General features: G+C 49.6%; 1 protein-coding gene across 9 annotated transcripts in view; it reads right to left on the reverse strand.

The window, feature by feature from the left end:
- The window catches only part of SIPA1L3 (signal induced proliferation associated 1 like 3), a 237,806-nt gene that overhangs the window by 24,477 nt on the left and 188,304 nt on the right, over positions 1-25,025 (reverse strand). For all 9 annotated transcript variants that reach the window (XM_081119345.1, XM_081119344.1, XM_081119347.1 and 6 more), the window contains 6 exons: positions 23,924-24,081; positions 20,135-20,711; positions 15,912-16,186; positions 8,621-8,872; positions 7,728-7,865; positions 1,659-1,786 (listed from right to left, as the gene is read on the reverse strand). In XM_081119345.1, coding sequence (XP_080975471.1) covers positions 1,659-1,786; positions 7,728-7,865; positions 8,621-8,872; positions 15,912-16,186; positions 20,135-20,711; positions 23,924-24,081 — 1,528 coding nt within the window. The remainder of the gene's footprint in view (positions 1-1,658; positions 1,787-7,727; positions 7,866-8,620; positions 8,873-15,911; positions 16,187-20,134; positions 20,712-23,923; positions 24,082-25,025) is intronic.

Below are 25,025 nucleotides of genomic sequence, written 5' to 3' on the forward strand. Positions count from 1 at the left end.
AGGTCCCAAGGAGGTAAGAGGGGAACCCATGCTTTAGGAAATGGAAGAGAGGAGACAGCAAGGACAACGGTGAGTTTCTGTGACACTTTACTTGTGGCCCATGGTGAATGCTGGAAAAATTTCCTCCTCATTTTACAATTTACTGTAATGAAATCACCAGGCAACACTTTTTTTTTTCTCTGAACTAGGTGAGGGTGAAAAAAAAAAGACAAATCTGTTTGTCTTGGAGCAAAGATCACAGACTTGCAGGCAGGGACAGGCAGGACCAAGTGTATCTGCAGACCCTGGAGAGCAACCTGTCCATCTGTTTTCCCCTGTTTAAGGGAACCGTAGGGCTGGGACGCCAAGGACTTCCCTGGGCCATCAGTCCCGGGCTACGCACCCTCTTCCCTACCTAACAGTGCCTGGGGGAGCTGGTAGCATGCTGGCACGGTCATCCTGAGCTGCCTGGAAATTCTGGAGCATCCCCTAAGTGGACATCACCTCTCTCCCCTCCAATGTCTGACAATTTCATTGCTTTTCTTTCTTTAGAATCCACCCATTCGTCTGATGATTCTCAGGCTTCAAAGGGGCTATAGTTTACTATGCAAAATTATGTTTAAAATATTTATGTAAGTGTATGCGCCCATGACAATCATTCTATACAGGAGAATAAACAGATGAGAAGATGCTTAGTCTCACCAGGCACCAGAGAAATGCAAATTAAAACCACACCATGATACTACTACCTGGCTGAAATGAAAAGGCTGGTGAGGGCACGGAGCTACTACAACTCTCAGATGTAGTGTGGTGTGTGAAATGGACTGTCACTTTGGGAAAAGACTCGGCAGTCTCTCATACAGTTAAACACATGACCCAGCAATTCTACTCCCAGGTATCTACCTTACAGGTATGTGAGCCCGTGCTCATCAATAGAAGACACAGTGCTCATCCTTAGCAACACTAGTCTAAGCAGCCCCAAACCAAAAACCACCCAAATGTCCACCAGCATTAGAATGGAGCAATCAGTTGTGGGTCATTCAGACAATCACAGGGGCCACTTCTCACCAACACCATGTTGAGTAACAGAAGCCCGACTCATGCATCCAGTGTGAGTCTATATTCTGTATATATGAAATTCAAAGCCAGGCAAGACAAAGTTTGGCTGTGAGCAGCAGGACGGGTGGTCTGCAGGAGACTGACTGGGAGGTGACCAGGCCGTGTTCTTGCCCTTGGTGTGGAATGTGGCATGTTTTGTGATATGTTATTGCACTGGGCTCTTTCCTCGGTATGTGCTGCGTAATAGTCAAGAATATAACACAGGAGGGTCTGTGCAGTGAAAAGCCTCAGAACCCAGTGGGCTCTGCCCGACAGCACCACTTTTAGTACTTCTCAACTCTTCCCTCTGGTGGTTGCTACCTTCATGTCACACATCTGTGCCTGAATCCTGACAGTGTTGGTGGACACCGTCCGCTGCTGCCCTGTCTGGATGGAGAAGGATCCTCTCCCTGCTGCCTGCTGCTCTCCTGGGTGACCTCTCTAATTTTACATGTGGCCCTTACAGCTTTCCTGGGTGTTGTCTCCATGTGCCAGGAGGAGAGGTGTCACTGTCAAGCTGTGAGCAGGGGTCCTGCAGGGTGATGCGGGAGGAGCAGCTGGCCTGGGGAAACCCTCCCTACCTGGCTTCTGGCGCTCCATCGTGCTCTCCTGGCTGGTCAGGCCACCTGAGGAGGAGTCGCCGCTGGATGTCCCATCATGGCCGAAGTGGGGATCAAAAGACAGCAGTGGGTGTGGGGCGGCCGCATACCTGCAGGGGAGCGAGAGGAGGCAAGTGCAGGGTGAAGGGCTGGTGCGTCAAAAGCCACCTGAGCCCGAGACTTGCCCTCCAGTGGCTTTTAAATACAGGAGAGGCTCTGAGTGGAGGGGAGGCCAGATGAGTAAGCTTAGAAACGTGCTATAACCTGAGGGTCAGAAATGAGTCTCGCCTGGGAAAGAGGCCAAGGAGCTGCTGGTGGCAGGGAGTGCAGGGCGAGGAGGGGTCCTCAAAGGAGGAGGGGCAGAAGCCACTTAGGCCAATGGTGCTACCCACAGGTTCTTCAGGGGTCCTGTTTCTTGGCTGTACAGTGGGGTGAGCTGTTGTCAGCAGCCCTGGAGCCCAGGCCTGTCCTGGGCTCTCTTTCTCTCTGCTGAGTAAGAGCAGGGTAAGGCAGCTGTGAAGGGGGCGGGAGGCGGGGAAGAGCCTCTCCCGAGGGGAAGGCTCCAGCCTGCTGTCAATCTCCTACCCTGACTGATGGGACAATGGAAAAGTGAATTCAGGATGACTGGGTTAGAGGGTGGACGGACGATGTAGCCACCGTTGGCTGCCACTCCAAAGCCAGCCATCATCATCTTTGCCCTTGCTGGTGGCGCCCACATTCCGCTCCGGCAGCCGTCCCTCTGCCATGTAATCTGAGTACTTTCTGACAGCTTAAGAGAGCCATGTGGGTCCAATGCGACCTTGCCAGGGGTTGATTCAGGGGTGGGCACTCTTGAACAAAGAGCTCTTTCCTCTTCTTTTGCAGAGCACTGGTTTTGCTTGGGGCCACAGTAGCCATCATGGGTCATGAGTGGAGCTGGCCCCTGAGAACCTCACTGCAGAACTAACCAGCCCCTACAGCCACCCTAACTCTGGACTTATTATGTGATGATAAATCCCCTTAAAGCTTCCTGCCTTCTCAAGTTAGGCTTTCTGTCACTTGCAGTCAAATGCCTCCTAACCAATGTACTACTCTTTATGGAGCTGGAGGAGAAAAACGAAAAAAAATCAAAGCCAACCTGGTGGTCTGATGAGCCAAAGTCTAGGGTCCAGTCCAGCCCCACAAGCTTACAGAGCTGAGCTCCCGATTCTGCCTAACGCCCTGGACTGAGTTGAGTGGTTTGTTACTCTTGCACAGGTGGGGGGCAAACTCCCGAGGACAAGGACAGCATCTGCCAGCCTCTGTACCCCAGCTGCCAGCACAGGCGCCGCACTCAGCGGTAACCGTCATCACCCTCATGGAGCACTTAGTAGGTACCAGGCACATTTCCAAGTGCTCTAGAGGGTGGCCCTCCGTGAATATTCTCAGTACTGCTTAGAGACAGACATTTTCCATGTGAGCAAACTGAGGTGCAGAGAGGGAAAGTCACTGGCCCACACTCACAGGGCAGACAAGGGGCAGGCCAACTTGCCATCTTGTCTCTTGGTAAATCTAAGATGGGCCCTGAGACAGGTTCTTTTAGGGCTTTCCTAAAAGGAGCAGCCTGCTGGAGAAGACAGAATGAGACAGAGGAGGCTTGAGGGAGAAATGTCAGGCTGGGCTAGAATGTCTGGCTTGGGTCACACGGGCTCCAGAATGTCATGGGCACCTGTGCAGCAGGAAAAGCGGAAAGAAGCTGAGGCCAGAGGCCGCTGGGGCAGCCCTGACCTGCTCCCAGCCTCTCACTGCAGGCTGGAACTGCTTGTGAAAGATACTTCTGGGGGTTTCGAGGATGAGATGTGCTAGGAACATTTGGCAAAACTTGTAGCCCAGCTGCTGACAGAGATAAAAATGCTGACATCTGGGCTACAGAGAGCAGAGGCAGGCTCCCCTGGAGCCTTGGGTAGGCTGGGAAGAGCTGGAGTCCAAGGAAAAAGCATTAGTTTCTCACCTGTCAATGCCAGAGAGCCTACAAGACAAAATTACAGCGATCAAGTATCATGGTGGGGCAGGGACCCCCACAGGGACCATGCACGTTGCCCTAATTTTGTTGTTGTTATTCCTCACCTGAGGATATTTTTTCCCATTAATTTTTAGAGAGAGTGGAAGGTGGGGAGGAGAGAGGACAGAGAGAGAGAGAGAGAGAGAGAGAGAGAGAGAGAAGGGGAGGGAGGGAGATATTGATTGACTGGATCATGGACTTAAATGTGTAATATAAAACTTCTAGGAAAAAAGACCCAGATGTAGGCAAAGAATTCTTAGACTTCATACCAAAAGCATAATCCATAAAAGGAAAAGAATGACAGTATGGGCCTCATCAAAATTAAAACTTTATTTCTGCAAAAGGCCCTGTTAACAAGATGAAAAGACAAACTAAAGGCTGGGAGGAAACATTTGCAAATCACATATCTGAGAAAGGACATGTATCTAGATTATAGAAAGAATCTCCCACATTAAAAAAGCATCGAACCCAATTAGAGAACAGGCAAAAGACATTTTACTGAAGAGATATAGTTGGCAAACAAGCAATGAAAATGTGTTCAACATCGTTAGCCATTAGAGAAGTGCAAATTAAAACCACACTGAGATATCATTACAAAACTACTAGAATGGTTAAAATAAAGTCCAGTGATGGCACTGAATGGCGCTGAGGGGGAGGAGACACTGGAGCCCTCCTACGGTCCAGTGGGAGGTAATATAGTACAGCCACTCTGGAAAATAGTTGGGCAGTTCCCTTTAAAACTAAAAATGGACTTACCACACACTAAAGCAATTGTATTTTTTCTAAACACTTCTCTATGTGCAATACAGAATAGTCAGTACTCCTGTTCACTGAATTAATACTGTTCTCAATTTGCTGAGCAAGCAGCACTCGCAGAAACATCTCTCCCCAGCTTTGAGGTGTAACTGACAAAACAGCAAGATATTTAAAGTGTACAATATGAGTTGATATATGTATGCACTGTGAAATGATTTCCACAATCAACACATTTATCATCTCATGTAGCTACCTTTTTTGGGTGACAATGCTTAAAATCTGCTCTTAGCAGATATCAAGTGTACAATACAGAATTACTAACTATAGCCACCATACTGTCCAACCCAGAATCTATTAATCTCATAACCGAAACTCTGCACCCTCTGAGTAAAATCTCATTTCCCCCACCCCTAGGCAACCACCATTCTATTCTGTTTTTATGAGTTTGACCTTTAAAAAAATTCTGCATAGAAGAGATACCATACAGCGTATGTCTTTCTCTGTCTGACTTATTTCCTTTGGCGTAATGCCCTCCAGGTTGCAAATTCATGCCGTTGCAAATGGTGGAATGTCCTTTTTCATGGCTGAATAATATTCCATTGTGTGCATACGCCATGTTTTCTTTATCCATTCATCTGTCAATAGACATTCAGGCTGCTTCCTTAAGTGCCCAAGAACATAGTTGCTTGCCAAGATATCTCAGAGAAGTAAAAACTTATTTTCATGCTAAAACCCAGAGACTACCCGGATCCTTCAATGAGTGAATGGCTGGCTATACAAACTATGGTACTTCCATACCAAGGAATACAACTCAGCAATAATTAGGAATTGACTATTAATACATGTGACAACTTAGATGAACCTCAGGGAAATTATGTTGAGTGAAAAAGGATCTCAAAAAGACCCATACTATATGATTCCTTATATATGTGACATTCATAAAATAACAATGAAAGAGATGCAGGACAGATTAATGATTGCCAGAGGTTAGGGATGGGGGAAGAGGGTGGGTGGCTTTAAAGGGGGTAGCAGGAGGGAGTTTTGTGGTGATGGTACAGAGTGTATTACCAGTCGTGGTAGTTACACAATAACCACAGTGACAAAACTGCATAGAGCTACACACACACACATACACATACACGTGTATAACTGATGAATTCTGACAAACCTCTAGGGATTGTACCAATGCGAATGTCTTGCTTTGATATTATATCCTAGTTATGCAAGATGTTAACACTGGGGGAGGCTGGGTGAAGGAATTCCCCATGCATTTCTTTTCAACTTCCTGTGAATCTATAATTATTTCCAATCAAACATTTAAAAATAATAACAATGAAGGGGGGACACCAAGACTTTGAAAAAAGCATGCTCCCTGGAGTTATCAGCAACATCATCCCCACACATGACTCCTCTCCATGCCTCCTATGTTCCATACCATTCTGCTTACACGTCTGTGGCCTTTGCTCTGTCTAGAATGACTTTCTCCCTCCTCTCTGTGGCAAATTCCTTTCAATCTCTTAAAGCCCCATTCAAACGCCACTTCTTCCAGGCAGCCAGCCTAGACCTCTGGGGCTGGACTGTGCTCCCGAGTCCATCAGAGCGTGCATCAGAGTGCACAGCGGTTCTAAGACACTCTCTCCATCAGTCAGCAGCACTGACAAGAGCCCTGATAAGTGGGTATCTCATAGTTTTCCCTGCACCAGGCAAACAGAAGGCTCTTGGGATCCTTTGCTGAATGAAAGCTGAATGGTGGCTACTAGAAGATGACAGAGTATGTTTCTCCCAATTTTACAGCAGCGGCTTACAATCAAATGATGGTTTTTTGAAACTCATGGCCAATAAATCAAAAAAACCAAAACGATGGTTTAGTTCAGTGGCTCTCAAAGTGTGTTTCCTGGACCAGCAGCATTGGTGCTGCATGTTCTACTCCAGACCCACCAAGGTGGAAACTTGGGGGAGAGGCCCAGTAACTTGTACTTTAACAAGCCCTCCTTCTCGGAGGCACACTGACTTTGTGGACTGATCCTTGGTCTCACAGCAGGTGTCTTACATAAACACACTCACTAACTCACTCCACCCTTTCATCAAACATATTCCAAGAACCTACCATGTGCCAGACCTGTGCTGTGTGATAATACAGATGAACTGAGAAGGTCTTAGGTTTTGGAAAGTAAGCATGTGCTCTCTCTCTCTCTCTCTCTCTCTCACAACTGGGCTAACAGAATGGAGAATGCTCAAGGTCAGGAAACATACAGGAAACTGAGGGGCAGAGTGGTAGCCCCTAGCGCTAGGGGAGGTTCAGGGAAGACTCCCAGAGGAGGAGCACCAGTGCTCAGGCTGGGAGGATCGGGGTGGGTGTGAGGGTGGAGTGTGAAGAATTTCCAGGCGGAGGTAAGACCCTCAGAACTGAAATGCAGACAGCCTACCTAAGAAACCAGAAGTGGCCAGTGAGGATGACGTGTGGTGCTTGCAGGAGGCTGGAGACACAGGTAGGGTCTTGGTGGCCACAGTGAGGTACTGAGGCTGTGTCCCGAGGGCTCTAAGACACGCAGGAGCAGGGGACAGATGTGGCCAGAAATAGAAAGATTCCCCCTGGCTGTTGAGTGGAGGATGAACCAGAGGAAGTGGGAGGGAGGCTGGGGGCTAAGGGAGGTGGCAAGGGCGGGGCAGTGGCGCCCAGAGATGCTCAAAAGGCTGAGTGGATGGACCGCAGTAAGGGAGAGGGCAAAGGGAGACATCCAGGATGAGGCTCATGGCCCCAATCTGACAGGAAAATGGTGAGGGTCTCCAGGGTCCCGGAGGAGGAAGGGCACAGGGCACTGGAGCTGAAGGTAGCTGGAGAGCTTGGGTTTATCCTGGGGCCACTGGGGAGACATGGAAGAGTTGGGAAGATTCCTCAGGCTGCCCGATTGGGGAAGGATCCAAGGGGACCGGACTGAAGCTTCAGAGGCCATGAAAACTGGGTAATGCAGGTGGCCTAGTCCTGGGGAGTGGGGCTGGAGAGGTAGATAAATGGCCACGCTGGAAGGCGAATGGTCTTGCTCAAACAAGTGATAAAGGTATCAAGAAAGTGGCAACCAAAATTCAGCTTTGAGATAAGCCAACGTGAGTCCTGCTCAGGCATAGCCAATCCTCTGATGACCTGCTGGGAGCCAGAAACCTCATAAAATGGCAATGGGCTTATGGGGTATGTGCATTTCCTGGGAAAGCAGGATCCCCAGCTTTCACTGGATTCCTTAATTTGAAAAGATTCCTTAATTTGAAGAGATTCTGACCTTTCTGGGGATGGCTTGTATCTTGCGTAGGTGGCCGAGCCGGGGGTGGAGAAGCTCCCAGAAGGCTGCCGGTAGGGAGGGGCTTTGTCGACCCCTGCTGGTGATGCTGTGTAAGGGGTTTCTGGGAAGCTAACAGGCCTGGAACAGACAGGAGCGGGGAAGAAGGTGGGGTGAGTGAGGATACCCCTGCGCTCACAGAGGAGGGACAAACCTTTCACGCAGGCCCAACCACATCCCATTGCTTCAACTGCTACCCTCCTGTGGGGAGGGAGGGACGGCTGCTGAGCAAAGGGCAGCAGGTAGCTGGGGACAGCCGTGGGCCACTTCTCCCCCTCCCCCTTCCCCTCCCCCTTGGGCCTCCCTAACCCTCAGCCACTGCAGCCCTGCCAAAGGCTGTTTGAGGCCCTTCCTAAGACCAGGTGCTCCTCTGCAGCTTAGGTTCCTCCATTTCTTGGAAAATTTTCTTTATCTTTTAATATATAATATATTCAAAAGAATTTATCGGTAAGGTATATGTTGGCATAATAAACTCTTTGAACTAGAATGGTAGCACTATCTCTACACCTGCGGGCTTCTCCCCTTCCAACTTCCCTGCCTCCCCCAAGGAGTCACATTCTATACTTTGTGCTATTCAGCCCTTTGACCTTTTAAAAATATATAGTTTTAACCATGCATGGTATGGTGAGTTTCTAACGCAGACACTGAGCTGTCAGCACCAGGCCCTCACATGACAGGCTCAGGATATAAGCTGAAGAGAAGGGAGGCAGGGAGGGAAGCATAGGACAAGAAGGAAAGGAGAAAGACTGAGAAGGGACTGGAAAAAAGGGGGGGTGGGAGAGAAAAGGACAGGAGGGAGGTGGGGACAGGGGGTGATGCCCCGCAGGGGTCCTTACCTCTTGCTGTGCAGGGGCTGGGGCTCCCGAAAGGGAACCATGGGGGTCTGCTTCGGGGGCCTGCTCAGAGACTGAGCATGGCCGGGAGTGGCAGGAGCGGCCCACTTGGAGGCTGGTAGAGAGTTGTGGGAGGCGGGCCCACTCCACTGCCAGGGAGCATTGCTGCGGTAGGGGGGCCGGCCCCCAAGGGGCATGCTGTCCGGCTCAGGCTTGGGCTCCGAGGTATTCATGTCGTAGGTCTCTGGCCACCCCCTAGGAAGAGAAACTGTGTTACTCAGGCCCTGGCCCACCTACACACGTGCCTGCTGCCAGGTAACACTGGGCGGCCTTCCCTGGCCCAATCTGAACCATGATGGCCTATTTTAGAGGCTGAGTAGATACCCTTTAAATTGGTCTGAAACTTACCAGCTCTAAGTGCTCAAGCAGGACAGGGCCCAACACAGGGGTTCCGTCTGCTGACCGCCTGACTTCATCTCCTCTCCCCTCTTCTCCCTCTCTATTCGTTTCCCTTCTCCCTTCTCCCTTCTCCCTGACCCAGGCCTGAAGTCAGCCAGTGTCCTCCACAGACTGGCTTGGTCCCCTCAGCAGTGCTCGGGGCCAGAAAGGCAGATGCCCTTAGCATCAAAGGATAGTATCTGCCTTGTTCCGAAGAAGCTCAAAGATGCTGGAAGAGGAGCAGGTGACCTACTTTGCAGGGTGGTTAAAAAAAAAAAGCCACAAAATCCAGAACCTTGAAATAAATGCAGAACGGCCTGTGACTGCCCCCAGACCAGGCTGGCGCAGGCACCGCAGTGCTCCTGCTCCAGGCGGGGAGGTCGGCGGGGCTGGCATTCTCCACCCAGGCTGCAGCGCAGCAGGGAGGGGGCTCCGAGCCCGAGGACAGGCCGTGCTCACAAAATCCACCTCCCAGCAGCTGTGGGAGCTCAGCTCAAGAGTACTCAGCCTGGAAGCTCTCATGCCCCCATCGGGCCAGTCCTCTGTGACTTTCCTGAGTCCCGTGGAGCCCAGGGAACTTTCAGGGCCACCAGGCAAAAGATCTGGTAGACTTGGCGGCTGGGAGCCCAGGACATGGCTGCTAAGGAGTCATCAAAAAATGACCTGAGGGTGTGCTCCGGCTCCTGGCCAGACACACTGTGCCCCACAGCAGCATGAAGGTCGGAGCTGACATTCAGCAGCTCCTTCTGGCAGTCTCTCTGGGTTGGTACCAGGTGAGGAATGACAAGAACACAAATGTCTAACACAAATGTAGACACGGCAGGCTGGGTGGAAGTGGGAGAGGGCACCATCACGGCCCCAGGCGGTGCGCACCTGCTGCTCCTGCCTGCCCAGCTTCCACACCCCCGGCTCCTGAGAACAGGTCTGTGTGCTCTGGGTGGGGCTGACCCCACTGCTTGGTTCCAGGTATGACCTGGGCCTTGCAGTCAGAAGCTCCTCTCCTCCTGAACATGACTGGCATGTGCCCTAACATGGGGCCAATCAGACATAGTGGGCATCAGCTCTGGAACTGTTTCTGGAACTACTGGAGGAAACTTCTCTTTCACTGGGGCTGCTGAGCTGGGGAGACCAAAAGCCATCTTTGTCCCCACAAAGGAGGAGACAGCTTGAGAATGACAGTAATGCAGAAAAGGAGGCAGGTGACAGATTCCTAGAGAGGGTGTCTGAGTCCTTGCATAACGCCATGCCTAAATCTTGCCATCTCTTAGTCTTGTCAAGCACATAAGCCAGCACAGTCCCTCTTCTGTTTTATCATGTTTGAGTTGGTTCTGTTGCTGGTAACTAGAACCCTGATCAGCCCATCACACTTTAGAGAGAAGTACACTGATGCACAGAGAAGTTAAGTAAATTGTCCAAGGATACACAGGCAGTAAGAAGTGGAAACTGGATTTAAACACAGACAATTGAGCTCTGGCTGGTGTGGGTCAGGTGATTGAGCATTGTCTCGTGCACCAAAGGGTCATGGGTTTGGTTCCCAGTCAGAGCACATACCCAGGTTGTGGGTTCGGTCCTTGGCTGGGGCACAAATGGGAGGCAACCGTTCGATGCTTCTCTCTCTCTCCCCCCTCCCTTCCTCTCTCTCTAAAATAAAAAAAACATATGCTCAGGTGAAGATTAAAAAAACAATAGACAGCTGACTCCAAAGCCCACAAGGTTAATCACCATGCACACCGGCCCACGCATGACCTCAAAGAGGGAAACTTCCAATCATCTTGAAGGCAGCAGACAGTGGTGGACAGCCAGGGCTCCTGGGCTCTCTCAGATCCCAGCTCTGTCCCTTACAGCTCTCATGGCCTTGGGTGAGGGATTTCCTTCTAAGAACCTCAGTTTCCTAATTTGTAAAATGGGGTGGTTGTGAGCATTCTATGAGCATTAGCAGAAAGTCTGGTGTATGCCAAGTGCTTAATAAACAGGCATTTCTTTCTGGCAGTTTCTGATTGGCTAGCCTTCTCTAGACAATTCTGTGGACCGTCTCCCCGCTCTTCCTACACGCTCAGAATCCGAAGTCTCTCTTCCACTTTCTGAAGTCCAACCACACCCACCTGGAGGCTTTGGAATAAATTCCTCCCCAGCCATCTGAAGGCCACCAGCATCTAAATCTCCCTAAGAATGTAGTAAAGGGATGCAGATTCCTGTATCCCACCTCAGCTCGCCTGAAGCAGAATCCTCCTTGAGGGGGGGCCCAGGAATCTGCATTTTGCAGAGCTGTGAGGGGATAAAGAATTTTGAGAAGCCCACTTCTATGATTTAGGTTTTGAACTGTTTTTAAAGATTAAATGGTATAAAAGGGCATTACTGTCCCCTATTCATCTTCCAGTTTCACCCATCAGAAACCAGCTTCCAGTTTCTCACATATTCTTTCAGAAATACCCTACACAGGTACGCAGATGTTTAAAATGGGAGTAAAAAGAATAGCACACTTAACCTTGGATACCATCTTGCCCCTGCCCCCATCATCAATATTTCTAACCAGGTCCTCTTGGCATTAACAAACTCACTTTACTTTATTTTATTTACTTATTTATGCCTTTATTTTTTAAAATGCTTTTGATTTAGAGAGAGAGGAAGGGAGGGGGGGAGAGAGAAAGAGAGAAGATCAATGAGAGAAAGAAACACTGACTGGCTGTGTCCCGTATGTACCCCAACGGGGGAGGAACCTACAACCTGGGCATGTGCCCTGACCAGGAATCGAACTGGCGACTGTTCGGTGCATGGGATGATGCCCAACCAACTTAACCACACCGGCCAGGGCTCATCTCACTTTAAATAACCAGTTACTATTCCATCGTGTGAGGACCTGGCATTTACTCAGCCAGACCCCTATGGTTGGATACTTAGGTTGCTTTTAGTCTTTTGCTCGACCACAGCACTGCACTAAGTATTCCTTTCCAACCTCTTGGCCACCTGCAGGAGATGTCCTGAGGGAGGATGCCCCTGGACTTGCAGACCACTTTTCCTCACTGCCTCCTTGGCCTTGATTCCTGACAGCCTAGTTTCTGGGGGCCATGGGGACTCCTTTCTTATCTCCCCTACTCACTTGCTTGTACAGATCCAATTTCCCTTCTCAGGGAGGACTTTCCAGCTCCCCGCCCAGCCTAAGTCTGGAGCCCAATTAAAAGGGGACAAAAGCCTCACAGATCACCTTCCCCATCAGACAGCAAAGCAACAGAGACAATGACACATTTCATCAGGGGCTCTGGGATGTCCTCCTGGCTACCTGGCCCAGCCCAGCTGTGGCCCAGCAGTGTAGGGCTCACTGGAGAGCCCAGCCTTGTGGCCTGGGGGTGTGAGGATGACCCCCTGTACTCTACTGTGTCCCAAGAGCATGGGGTCTGCACACCCGCCCTGCAGAGCCTGGGTGGTGGCAGGAAGAGCATCTTTGCTCATCCCTGACAGCTGCCACTTAGAGCTCATCATGACCTTTGAGCCAGGAGTGCATGAGGAGGCTGAAGGAACCCCAGAGTTGGATTATCACCTCTCCAAATGAGGCCAGTCAGACATTCCTGCATTTGAACAACAAAACCCACGAATCCCAACCCACACCCACCCCTGCGAACAGGGGATCCTGTTTCTGAGCCACCTTGTAAAGGGAGCAGGATGAGTTCTCCTAAACAGAGCAGGGAGCAGAACTCGTCTGTCTGGCCACACCCTCCCTGGCCTGTCTCCCCAAAGCCAGAGAAGGGAGACTACAGACTTTTATCTTCGCTTCAGCTAGACCTTACTGCAGGTGAGGGACACCTTCACGGCCTCTCACACTCCCTAAGTTTTGTAGAGTCACCTGAAAAACTGGCAGGCTAGCTTACTGTGTGCACATGTTAGAGATGAGCATGTGTGTAGGGAGAAGAGGGGGTCTTTGGGGAGCCTGCCTCTCAGCCTGACTTGCCTGCAGAGCTTGTATGGGTGTGGCTGGGCTTTGGTTCTGGAAGAGGTGGAGGAAGCTCCAGAAGTCTGGGAGAAGGAGATGCCTGAGGCCTGACTGGAGTACCAAGGCTGAGGGGTCAGAGTGTGGGGGTGGGTGGCCAAACCCTTGGCTGCAGGGTTTAGGCTTGCCTAGAATTGCCCCCCACCAAATTCAGAGCAAGCAGGACTCAGGAAGGTGGGGATGGAGCAATCAGAACTTGCACATGGAGAGCTTTCAACATCTTTGAGAGGCAGCAGAGCATGTGGGCAACTTGGATTGAGTTTTGCTCTGCCTTACTTGAGTTTTGCTCTTACTAGCTGTACAACTTTGCACCAAGTCACTGGTCCACTTTGGGCCTCAGTTTTCTTATCTGTGAAGTGGGGATCACAGCAGCCCTGGGAGGTCATGTGTATAAGCACCCATGTCACCTCATCTCATGCCTTCCTCTTGGGTTACTCTGCTCCAGCCACACAACCCTCCTTCTGTCTACAAGCCAAGGGTCTATGTTCTCACCTTTGAGACTGCTACTCCCTCCCTGCAAGGCCCTTCTTCTGGCTCCTTCTCACTTTCCTGACCATCTCCAGTGTCAGGTCACGTCCTTTATTTCCTCATACCTAGCATCTCACAGTCAGTCTCTCTAGAGTGCCTCCTACGGGCCAAGTACTGTTCCATGTGGTTTACCTCCTCCAACCTCACAACCACCCTGTGGGGAAAGGATCTATTATCATCCCATCATCCCAATTTACAAATGAAAAAACTGAAGCACGGGGTGAGGTCACTTACAAAGAGTCACAGCTAATGAAAGGAGGAGCTGGGATTCAAACCTACGCAATCTCATTGCAGAGTCCACTGTCCCACCATACCTGGCTGCCTCCCCCACTTGCTGTACGAATTGTCTTATTTACTTACTTGTTCATTGTCTGTCTCCTGACCCAGTCATTACTCTATGAGGGCCACAGCCTTGACTGTCCTGTGCAGCTTGGAATGTAGTGATTCACCCTCTCTGTCTCTGGTCACTTCTGGAGGTGGCCAGGGTACCAACTCAATCTAAAAATTGAATTTACCCTGTCTTCTCTGTATAAAGTATATCTCAGAATAACCATATAGTTACTGAAGGCAAGTTCTTTTTAGATTATAGTCAATAAATGAAGAAATGACAGCATCGAGCATATCACAACTCTAATGAAAACATAAATTGAGATAATGATCGCAGTGGCTGCTGAAAGCTGAGGGGAAACACGACGACAGGCCAGGCTGCCCCACCTGAGCCCTCTGAGCACCCTTAGCATCACTCACAGAGGGACAGCTGGACGCATGGTGTCCCCTGATGGATGTGCCCATGGGAAGTGTTGTTACCAAAAGGAATTTAACCACAATCTGGTCAATGTCGAACTCCAGTTTACGGGAAGCACATGTGCTAGAGGAACAGGTTAAGGGACACCAGGAGGATGCGAGCAGCTAAGTCCAGGAAGTGGGAAACTCCTGGAACAGTGGCCGGGCTTCTTCTCCAAATAAATGGCAAGAAAAAAAACAAGAGGCAGGAAAACTTACAGATTGAAAGAGTGTGAAGAGACACATCAACCAAATGCGATGGAGGGGGGGCAGGGGGAGGAGAAACATCGATGTGAGAGACACATCGCACTTGGCTGTCTCCCGCACTTGCCCCGACCGGGGCCGGGGATCAGGCCTACAACTGAGGTACTTGCCCTTGGCCAGAACCGAACCCAGGACCCTTCAGTCTGCAGGCCGTTGCTCCAACCACTGGGCCAAACTGGCCAGGGCCAAAACAACTTTTTTTTAGAAGCATCTCTCTGACATGACAAAGTTAAAAACTGTGTAATTGATACTGACTTACTGTTAAAAACTTTTAAGTGTAGTAGTAATTTTTTAAAGGTCCTGATCGGGTAGAGATACAATCCAAGAACTGGGATTGCTTCAAATAGTTCAAGGTGGGGAAACTGGAGGCTTAAAAACAAAAAATTGGCCCCATGTTGATAAGTGTTGAAACAGCACGCTCAGTATACATTTAACATGTTTGAAATGCTCCATTAAAAAAGAAACAAAATGCGAAGAAACAAACCCTGAACTGGCTTCCTACTAACTAATACCAAGCTCCTCACCATGTCCAGAAAGCAGCCTCCCTCAATTTGCTGCCCACCTCCACAGCCCCTCTCTGTCCCTTTGTCCCACTTACCTCTGCTCACTCTACTCCAGCCGCACTGGCCTCCCTGAGCTACAGGAACATGCCCCACACACTTGCACTTCAGGGACTGCCCTGGCTAGCCCGCCTGGGACCAGCTCACCCAGAGAACTGGGTGGCTACCTCCGCCAAGGAGCCTTCCCTGACCATGTGTCCGCAGCTCTGCCACGCTGCAGGCCCTTTATTTACCCCCCTTTAGTTCTTTCCTCAGATCTCATCCCTGCCTGATCCTATATTACCTGCCTATTTAATTATTGCCTGCCTTTCCCTGTAGGATGCAAATGCCAAGGGAACAGGCACTGTATTTTGTTCACTGCTCTATCCTGAGCACTTCTATTGGAGCTTGCACATAGTAAAGTCTCAATAAATATGTGCAGAACGAATCAACGAAGTGCAATGTGCTCTGGGGTAAGTTACTTTTAACGCTGCAAGTGCCATCTAGAATATGGGACTGCTGAGGGTGCCCATCTCATGGGGCTGTTGTGGAGAGGAAATGGGATAACACGCACGTGGGGCGCTTAAACCATGCTGGCATGCAGGACGTGTTCGGCGGATGGTGACGCCCACTCCATCACCATTAGCACTCCTCTGGATAAGAAAGGGCCTCAAGTGACAGCCCTGGGGAGGCCTCGTGTCGGCACTCTGGGAGCTGCCAGCCCCCCGCCTCTCCCGTCTTGCAGGGTGAATGCCCTTACCTCCGGGGTGTGCCATCGTCGAAGGGCGGGATGATGACCACCTTGACGGTGACGGAGGTGCGCAGCAGGTCGATCATCTGGTCGTGGGTCAGTGTGACCACAGCCACCTTGCAGATCTCTACCAGCCGGCTGCCCTGCCGGAGGCCGGCCTGCCAGGCAAAACCATAGTCTTCCACCTCAGCCACGGTTCCGTCATACTTCACGTGGAAACCCAGTTGCCCGAGCCCATTCCGCCGCAGGGTCATGTCCACTGTCTCCCAGCCGTTGGTCATTACCTGTAGGCGACAGGTGGGATCTAGCCTTACAAGCTGTTCAGGGTCAGCTCTTGTGGAATACTACTGGTCAGATTCCCCGCTTGGAGGCCAAAGACCCAGCTGATGCCCATCTACCCTCCCTGGTGATGGGGGAGGAGCACCTAGTCCCAGCCTGGGCTCCTGACTTCTGGAGCAAAAACGTGGATAAGCAGGTTATGTGGCTCATTACCTCACAGAGGCAGCAGTCACTAGCCAAGCCGTGCTCTCCAAACACTCCTGCCTCCCTCCTTCCCCAGGAGGGCAAGATGGTACTTCTTGACCCCCTGTGGTCAGTGGGCTATGAGACTTCTCTGGCCAATGAGTTATGAATGGAATTGGCCTGTTATCTGGTCTGGGGCATTTAATTGCCAGTGTAAGGTCGTCCGTTGGCCTTTCCCCTCTGCCACAGCCACCAGGATTATTCCAGATAGTGGCTGTTTGGTCAGCTGGGGTCCCAGAGTTAGAACAATGCGGAGCGGAGACCCCAGCTGAACAGAAGGCAAGCGATAAACCTTTGTTATTTTAAGCCATGAATATAGAATCCTGGCTGACACATTGATTCTAACCAAAGTCAGCCAGAGAAGCAACAAACCAGAGACTCTGGGATCTTATCTAGGTGTGTGTGTGGGGTCATATTCTTTACTTTGTGAAATCAATCTTAGAGCCACAAACCCATTTCAGTCTCATCCTCAGATTGTCCCCCAACCTGACACTGACCAGACCACGTTGGGCCTTGCCTCCAATTCACTCTGTGCTCCATTTGTGTAAGATCTTCACCATGATAATATGTTATCACAGATGTGAGGATCCACTGAACAGATCCCCCAGTCCTTCAGCACATCCTCAGGGACTCCACTCTCTTCCTGGGATAACAAGATGAACTTAACAAGCTATGGCTACTGAGCAAGTTCCATCAAGATCTGTCTGCCCTTTCCTAAAACTGCATCCGGGGAAGAGAACATGTGATGGCACGAATTTCCTGAGAAGTCAACTCCCAGCTGGAAATTATGCTATTTAATGTGCCTGTTAGAGCGGTGGCTTTCACTCTCCTGACCACGACTCATAGTTAGAAAGAATTTTGTGCCACAAGCCACACGACACATTCATATATATATATATATATATATATATATATATATATATACACACACATGCATACACACAAAAATTTTCCTTACAATTCAAATTGATCACATTTGTGCCTGTGGTTAGCAAGAAATGAGCATGGATGGAAAGAACTTACCTGAAAATGTAACCGCATCTGTTCGGTCCCTGATTTGGACAGTGAGAATTTGGGAAGTAAGGGAACATCTAAGATGGGAACGTCACAAAACAGTGGATATCCTCACTCACTGGGATGTACTCTGATACTTTCTACTCTTTCCTATCTTATCCTTGAAAATTGTTGATTGAGATCCCATAATTGATTTCATAGCCCAACTTGCTTACATACAATAAAACATTGTTAATTCTCTACATATGATAACATAGGCCCAAACTTTTTAAGGGTCTGTATGTTTTAGAGATAAATATTGAAATGACAGATGTCTAGGATTTGTTTCAAAATCATCAGGGGGAAGGTAAGAGAGGGAAAGAAGACACAAGGTTGGCCATGGCTGATGATTGTGGATGGTGGTGATGGGTCTAGTTGATTTTGCAAGTCCCTCTACTTCTGTTTTATTTTTATTTTATTATTTTTTAAATATATCTTTATTGATTTCAGAGAAAGGAAAGGAGAGGGAGAGATAGAAACATCAATGATGAGAGAGTCATTGATTGAGCCCGCAACCCGGGCACGTGCCCTGACCGGGAATCGAACCCTGATCGCCTGGATCCTAGGTCAACGCTCAACCACTGAGGCACGCCCGGCTGGGCTCTACTTCTGTTTTCAAAATTGTCCAGTGCCTCCCTGGCCAGATAGCTCATCTGGTTAGAATGTCGGGTTCGATTCCTGGTCAAGGGCAGGTACCTGGCTTGCAGGTTCAATTCCCAGCGCCGGTCAGGGCTCGTGTAGGAGGCAACCAATTGATATGTCTCTTTTACATCAATGTTGTCCCCCCCCCCACCTTCCACTCTAAATTCAATGGAAAAAATATCCTCAGGTGAGGATTAACAAAAAACAAACAAGAAACAAAAACCAACACCCCCCCCCCCCAGGAGTTTGCTCTTGGACGTGTTAACTTTCAGGGGCTGAGAGACACCTGAATGAACATGTTGAGTAAGCAGTACGCTACCAGTTTCGAGTTTGGGCACAAATCAGTTTTGGAGTGAGAAAAACCTGGATTCAGATCCCAGTCTGCCACCTACTGGCTGTATGACCTTATGTGAGTATCTGGATCTCCCTAAGCCTCAATTTCCTCATCTGTCAAGTGGGTATAAGAACAGCACCTACACTCCATGGGGTGGTTGGCAGATTGTGAAATCACGCATGTAAAATTACACAGAAGCAGGGTTCAATAAACTCATTTAACTAACCAACTAATCAGTCCTGACTGATCAGCTATGTGCCAGCCCTGATCTATGCAAATGGGATAAGCGAGCAAAGCAGAGGCCCTAGTTCATGGACCTCACATACATTGGAAAATTTAAATACTAAACCTGGGCATTAATTCTGGAGTGAGGGGAGCTGAGAGCAGGACTTTACCAATCCAACCTGAACTGAATCGGAGAGTCCAAAGGCCTAGAATGGTGAAGACAGCCAGCAGACACAGTGGCACCCGGAGACAGCCAGCAGACACAGCCCACTGAGTCAAGCAAGCTTATCTGGGCAACGTAACTCAACCAATCCTTAAAACTTTCACATGATGTAGGATGATTATCGTTCCCACTTTCAGACGGAGAAACTGAGTCACACAGCAGTTAAGCAAATTGGCTCAAGGTCACACAGCTGGTAAGTGGCAGTGTCAGGACTTGAAGCCAGGCCTTCAGACCCTTGAACTTGTGTTCGTGACTCCTGTGCTATGCTACCTTCTCTACTTTGCACCCATGACATGCCATTCATGTTAAACTCACTGAAAGCCAATCACCGACCATAGTATTCCTTCTCATGGAGCTCAGATGTGGCCTGAGTCCTTCTTTTTTAAATTTATTGATTTGAGAGAGAGAAAGGAAAGAGGCAGAGAGGGAGGGAAGAAGAGGGAGGGAGAGAGAAAGAGAGAGAGAGATACTGATTTGTTGTTCCACTTATTTATGCATTCATTGGTCGATTCTTGCATATGCCCTGACTGGAGATCGAACCTGCAACCTTGGTATATTGGAATGACACTTTAACCAACTGAGGTACCTGGCCAGGGCCAGCCCGAGTACTTCTTAGCACAATGCTTCAGGAAGCCACTACTAACTAAGTTGTCACCTGACCTGAAACCAATCTGTCACCCTTGGTTTGGCCAATGGTCTGAGTCTGAGCTGCCCACTGGGAGTTTAGGGCAAGATTTCTATCCAGACTGAATCTTTGTCTTTTAACAGAAAAAGTTAAATCACTCACATTTACTGTGATTACTGATGTGGAATTATTCCTGCCATATAATTTTATGTTTTGTTTCTTTTTCGTGCTTATATTCCCCCCACCCCCTCCTTATGCCTTGTCCTTTAATGGTCTGGAAGTTTTTCATTCTATTTTAATTATCCTAAAATAATTAAATTTAACATATGCTTAAAGTTATGTTTTCTATCAACATCTCGAGTGAATAAATATGCCTTTGTCCTCCCGAGGTACTGACATGGACAGCTTCAGATCCCTGGCCCAAACCTTCCCCACAAAAAATCTAGGCTGTTGGGCCCAGTAGACCCCTAGTGTGTGACAATTTTGATTCTTTTGGGGCCAATTAGGGTCCCTGCCTAACTGAAAGGGCTAGGGGGGCATTTCAGTGGTTCCTAAGTCCTCTGCCAAACCACAGAACTGCTGCGCCCTTGCTGAGCACTCTCCCTTACCTTCAGTCTCTGGACGATGTCCCTTATGTCCTCCACAGAGCCCTCTGTGGCTCGTAGGAAGATGTGGTCCCCTCGCCCATAGAAGATTTTTAGCGTTGAGGAGTCTGGGGTCCAGCCAATAACATCCCCACAGTAGCAGTTGAATACCACCTCCTTGGTGCGTAGGTCCAAGAGCACCACAAACTCGTTGGAAATACCCAAAATGCAGTCAATTTCTACCCCCTGGCCATAGTCCTGAGCCGCCACCCTCCAGGCGATGGCCCCCGAGCTGTGCTGCTCAGCACCTGCCCGGGCTTTGGTCTTCTCCTTCTTCTTGGAGGTCAGGGAGATGAGGTTGAATTTGCCAGTGGAATCGATGGGTGTGTTGGAGACACAGTTTTCAGCCAGGTCCTTGAGGTACTCCTGACGGGTCCTGGTGGCCATGGTGTGGAACTTGTCAGACTTGTGTGCAGCGTTCTCTGCATTAATCACCTTGGCCAACAAGAAGTCTCTGAAGACATCAGATTTGCGGAATGTGGTTCCACTGGGGATGGGGGGACCAAAAGGAGGGGCGTCTTTGGATCGGGTCACAGCCATACTGAGGAGGGAGAAATCATTTAGATAGTAGAAAGAAAGGCACTTGAGATTCCCTTTAGAAAGAAAATACATGATCAGAAATCGAACTCTCCTTTATAAGAATGGAAGTCTACCTCTAATCAGTAAGTTGCTGGCTAACTACACTGGAAACTTTAGAAAGTCTTAGGGCACATACATGCATTTTTACTTCCTATACAGTAGATGTTAGAATACCGGTTGACATTCAAAGAATAATTACCATGCATTGTTTAACTTCAATTATTCTCATTTTACATCCATATAGATGGCAGTACATTAGAATTTGGCAAAAACTCCTTCTTTCCTTCCTTTCCTTCATGAACAGGTCCATCCCTACCCCACTGATCCTGGGCCTGGTCACAAGCCTTGATTTCGCCAATGGCTGTCAAGCATGTTCATGTTCCCTTAACCTAGCCACACTGGCAGTCAGTTCATTAATCCCTCCAGTTAAAACCCTGAGGGGGACACCTGTGTCTTGCTGTGTTCTTGATGGATGCAGGCGCTAGCCAAGAGTTACAACCAGACTGACAATCTGGAAGGATCACTGTGGCTGCCCCATGAAGCAAGGGCTGCAGGGACCAAAGTGTGTGCAGATTGCCAAGGGGGCTCCTGTGCGATGCCTGCGATGAGGCCAGACCCCTTGCTCTCCACCTCCACTGTTCACTGCCCAGAGACCCTGCTCCACGTCTTGGGAGGGCCATGTGGGCAGGTGCCACCCTGGGCTTAGTGGGTTTCCCATCACCAACAAGGGCACTCAATATCGATTAAAGTAACTTAAAGATTTAAATTGAAAGACCAAGAAGAAACAGATTCTTACCTATGTATAGTGTGTGTAGGTTTGACAGAAAAAGGCATTTCCCAGGGGAGAGGTTCTGCAAAGGCCACACAGGTTTTCTTCTGTGGAAAACCTTGTGGGCATGGCCTTGTCCCCAGGCAGAGGAATGAGATACCCTTACCAGTCTCTCTACTCTAACAATAGTACATTCAGACTGTGCTCTATAGACGTGAATAGCTTTATAACTTCTTCCTTGAGCACCTGGCTGTTTATAGTGACAGGTTTGGCTTTTCCCATAGTCTTGATTCATGATTTTAAGAATCATGACACTAAAAGCTGCTGAAGGTTTCTGGGCAATCAAAACAGCAGGAGGGGCTGGGTTTTCCCAGCCCACTGGCTGTAGGGATGCTGTTGTGTCTTTCAGAAACAGTACACTTGAAATGGGAAAAGAGAGCAACTCACACAACGAGGAGACGGAGTGATTACCAGGTCACCTGCCCACTGTAGCTCATTAAGTATTTCTAGGGTATTCACAATTATTCAGCAACTCTTTTCTCAGTGACCACGGCGTTTGGGCAGGTGTCTGTCTAGCCAGCAGAAATGTTTCTAGGGCCCACCCTATGGCAAGCACTGTGCCGTAACAGACACATGAAGGTGAATGTGACACGAAGTTATCTTCATGGGAGGCAAGGGCCACATCAATGTCGTTTTTACAGTGTGACGAGTGCTGTGACAGAAACGTGTTTGGGAACTCAGGGGGGACAGGGTAAGGTCTGTCCAGAGAGGAGCTGCCTGTGGCGAAAGAGGTAAGAAGGAGGGAGAGGGTGCAACTTTGGTCGTATCTCTAATATTTTTTTTCTTTAAAGAGGAGAGAGCAGAAGCAAATATGGCAAAATGTTAACATCTATTAAATCTGGTGGTAGGCACATGGGCGTCTGTTATATTACTTGTTGTACTTCTCAGGGTGGGGAGGAAGGGAGAAGGCCCACTCAACCCGGCTCAGCCTCTGCCCCTGAAGTGCGACGAGAAGGCTGGGGGTGTGTGCGCGCACGCAGGCACACACAAGCACACTCCATCTTCCCTCACCAAGGCTACCTTTCAGCTGCCGAGGAACATGGGACATCATCTGAGTGACCTCAAGCCACAAGGCATAGGGACCTTCGGCTTCTGCTGAATGTCCTGGAAACAAATGGGCGAGGGGTGGCGGGGGTGGAGTGGGGGGCTCAGGCCTGGGCCCGTGTTGCATGGAGGCCCTGCCACACATCCAGCACAGTGGTCCTTAATAGCAAAAGCCACACACTGGGACCCGCCCCCCTTTTCTCATACACTGGCTGAGAAGAAACTGGTAGATTCTGGCAACTCCACCAAGGCTACCAGTGCATCTACGCACGTATCCTTTGACCTGGTCACTCCACTTTTAGGAATTTACCCAGCTATGTACTTGGACACACGTGCAACGAGAGTATAGGTTATTCACTGCAGAATGGACTATAATAGCCGTCGGCAGGAGCCAACCCAAATGCCTCTCAACAGGGGTTGGGGGAAGACTCTCAGGCATCCCTATGATGGAATATTATGCAGTCAGGAGAAATGAAAAAGCACTTTGTGGCCTGAATTATTGCTCAGCTGGTTTTCTAAGGGACCACAGGTCTATCCTCACCTCACACCCCACGTCCAGAGCGCTTCCCATTTGGCCTTTGGGGATCAGGTGACAACTGGTGCTTGGGGAAGATACTGCATGGGTTTGAGGCCTGTGTCACTTGTTGATCTATACACTAAAACCCTCAGCAGTACCTCTCAAGGGGGTCCCTGCCTGCCCTGCCTCCATCCTTCCATCTTCTGATTTCCCCTTGGGACATTACTCCTCACACACCTACAGCCTAGGTGCGGCTCGTGGTTTTGCTCTTAGATGGGCACCTGACCCCCAGCCAGGTCAATAAGACTCAATTCTGGAGTTTCTTTTCCTGGGAAAGGCAAACTCTCTTTTTGCTGGATTGGCAGCCGGAAGGATGTTGCTTAGTGCTACCAGCAAATAAAGCAACGTACAGGAAAGTGGAACAGATTTAGCTAGGCCTGAACTTGTCCTTTATGAGAGCCAATATATACAACTCTCTGTCTTTTTGCCTTTTTGTCTTAGCCAGATGGAGGCAGGTTTTCTGTCGCTTGCAACCAAAAGATACCTGGAAAATACAAATCCCTGATGGCTTCCTTATCAAAACTAGGGCGCTATGCCCCTTTCCAGTTGAGAATCATTCTCTTAGGTGTGGGAGTGTGTGGACAGAGCTCCCCTACTGACCCACAAACACGAAACACAGGAGGCAGCCCACCTCAGCCAGCTGCCTGCACACTGCTCGCCTAGATGCTGGAAATCACTTTTGGGATTTACTGTGTGTAGGGGGGTGGGGTGGGGAAGTGCGTACCTGTAGCAGACACTGTCAGTGCAGGGGTTGTGGGCTCGGACAATGATGAAGACGTGCTGAAAGTGTGAGCGGATGTTCTTGGGGGTGAAAGGCAGTGCCCCCGGCTCTTGGAAGATGATCGTCACAATGTCGTTTCCTATGTGCCTCTTCCGTAGAAGCTGGTAAATGGGAAACAGGATGGGAGAGGAAAGTGTCATAGGTCAGGTTGGCTCAAGGGTCCTGCCTGGACCATCACAGCAGTCGCCTCACTGTCTCTCTATTCCCACCCTGCCCCACAGTCTGACACCTGGGTCAATCACATCCCTCCCTGCTCAGAGACCTCCTGTGGCTCCATCTCACTCAGAGTAAAGGACAAAGTCTCCACATGGACCAGGGAGCTCCACTCAATCTGACCCTGTCACCTCTCTGACCTCTCCGTCCACTCTCCCCGTTGCTCACTCTGCTCCAGCCATGCTGGCCTCTTGCCGCTCCTCAAACATGCCAGAAACGTTTCCTCCTCAAGGCTTCTGCACTGGTTGTTCCCTCTGCTTGGAACACTTCTTGCATGCCGTAAGATTAACCTCATGAAATCACCCTTTCTGGCCTATAACATCTACAATGTCACTTGTACCAATAGGAAAAATATACACTTCCCAAACCACTGAAAGCCTGTAGGATTTCTATTCATTAGAAACTAGGAAGAGTTGCTCCTGGACCGAGTCTGCATGGTGTGTCTAGGAGAGGAGCCTCCTGGCAGCCGGAATTAGCTGCTGTCGCCTACCTGCACCTCACCTCTTCCTTCTGGCAGCCATGCCATCCCCTTTGGGAAAGCACTTCCCTGACCCCACTCCCTCTCTCTCTAGGGGAGGCATGTGCTTCAGGCTTGGCCAATCAGCACAGTCCATCCCCACCCCAATGAGAGGCAGCGCTGAAATGTCTCTGGGACACCTGGAAGGCACAGCTCTTTCCCTTGTGGTGGCTATGGTAGGGGGATATGATATGAGTGCTGCTGGGGGCATCTTTCTCACTACTTGGGAGGACCTATAAATAAGGCCACTATGAAGAAAAGCAGAGGTGAGGTATGGAAAGGATTCCTAACACTGTTTAAGCCCTTGATCCAGCC

Source organism: Miniopterus schreibersii (genome assembly GCF_964146895.1).
Source record: "Miniopterus schreibersii genome assembly, chromosome: 18".
In the NCBI taxonomy this organism is placed as follows: Eukaryota; Metazoa; Chordata; class Mammalia; order Chiroptera; family Miniopteridae; genus Miniopterus; species Miniopterus schreibersii.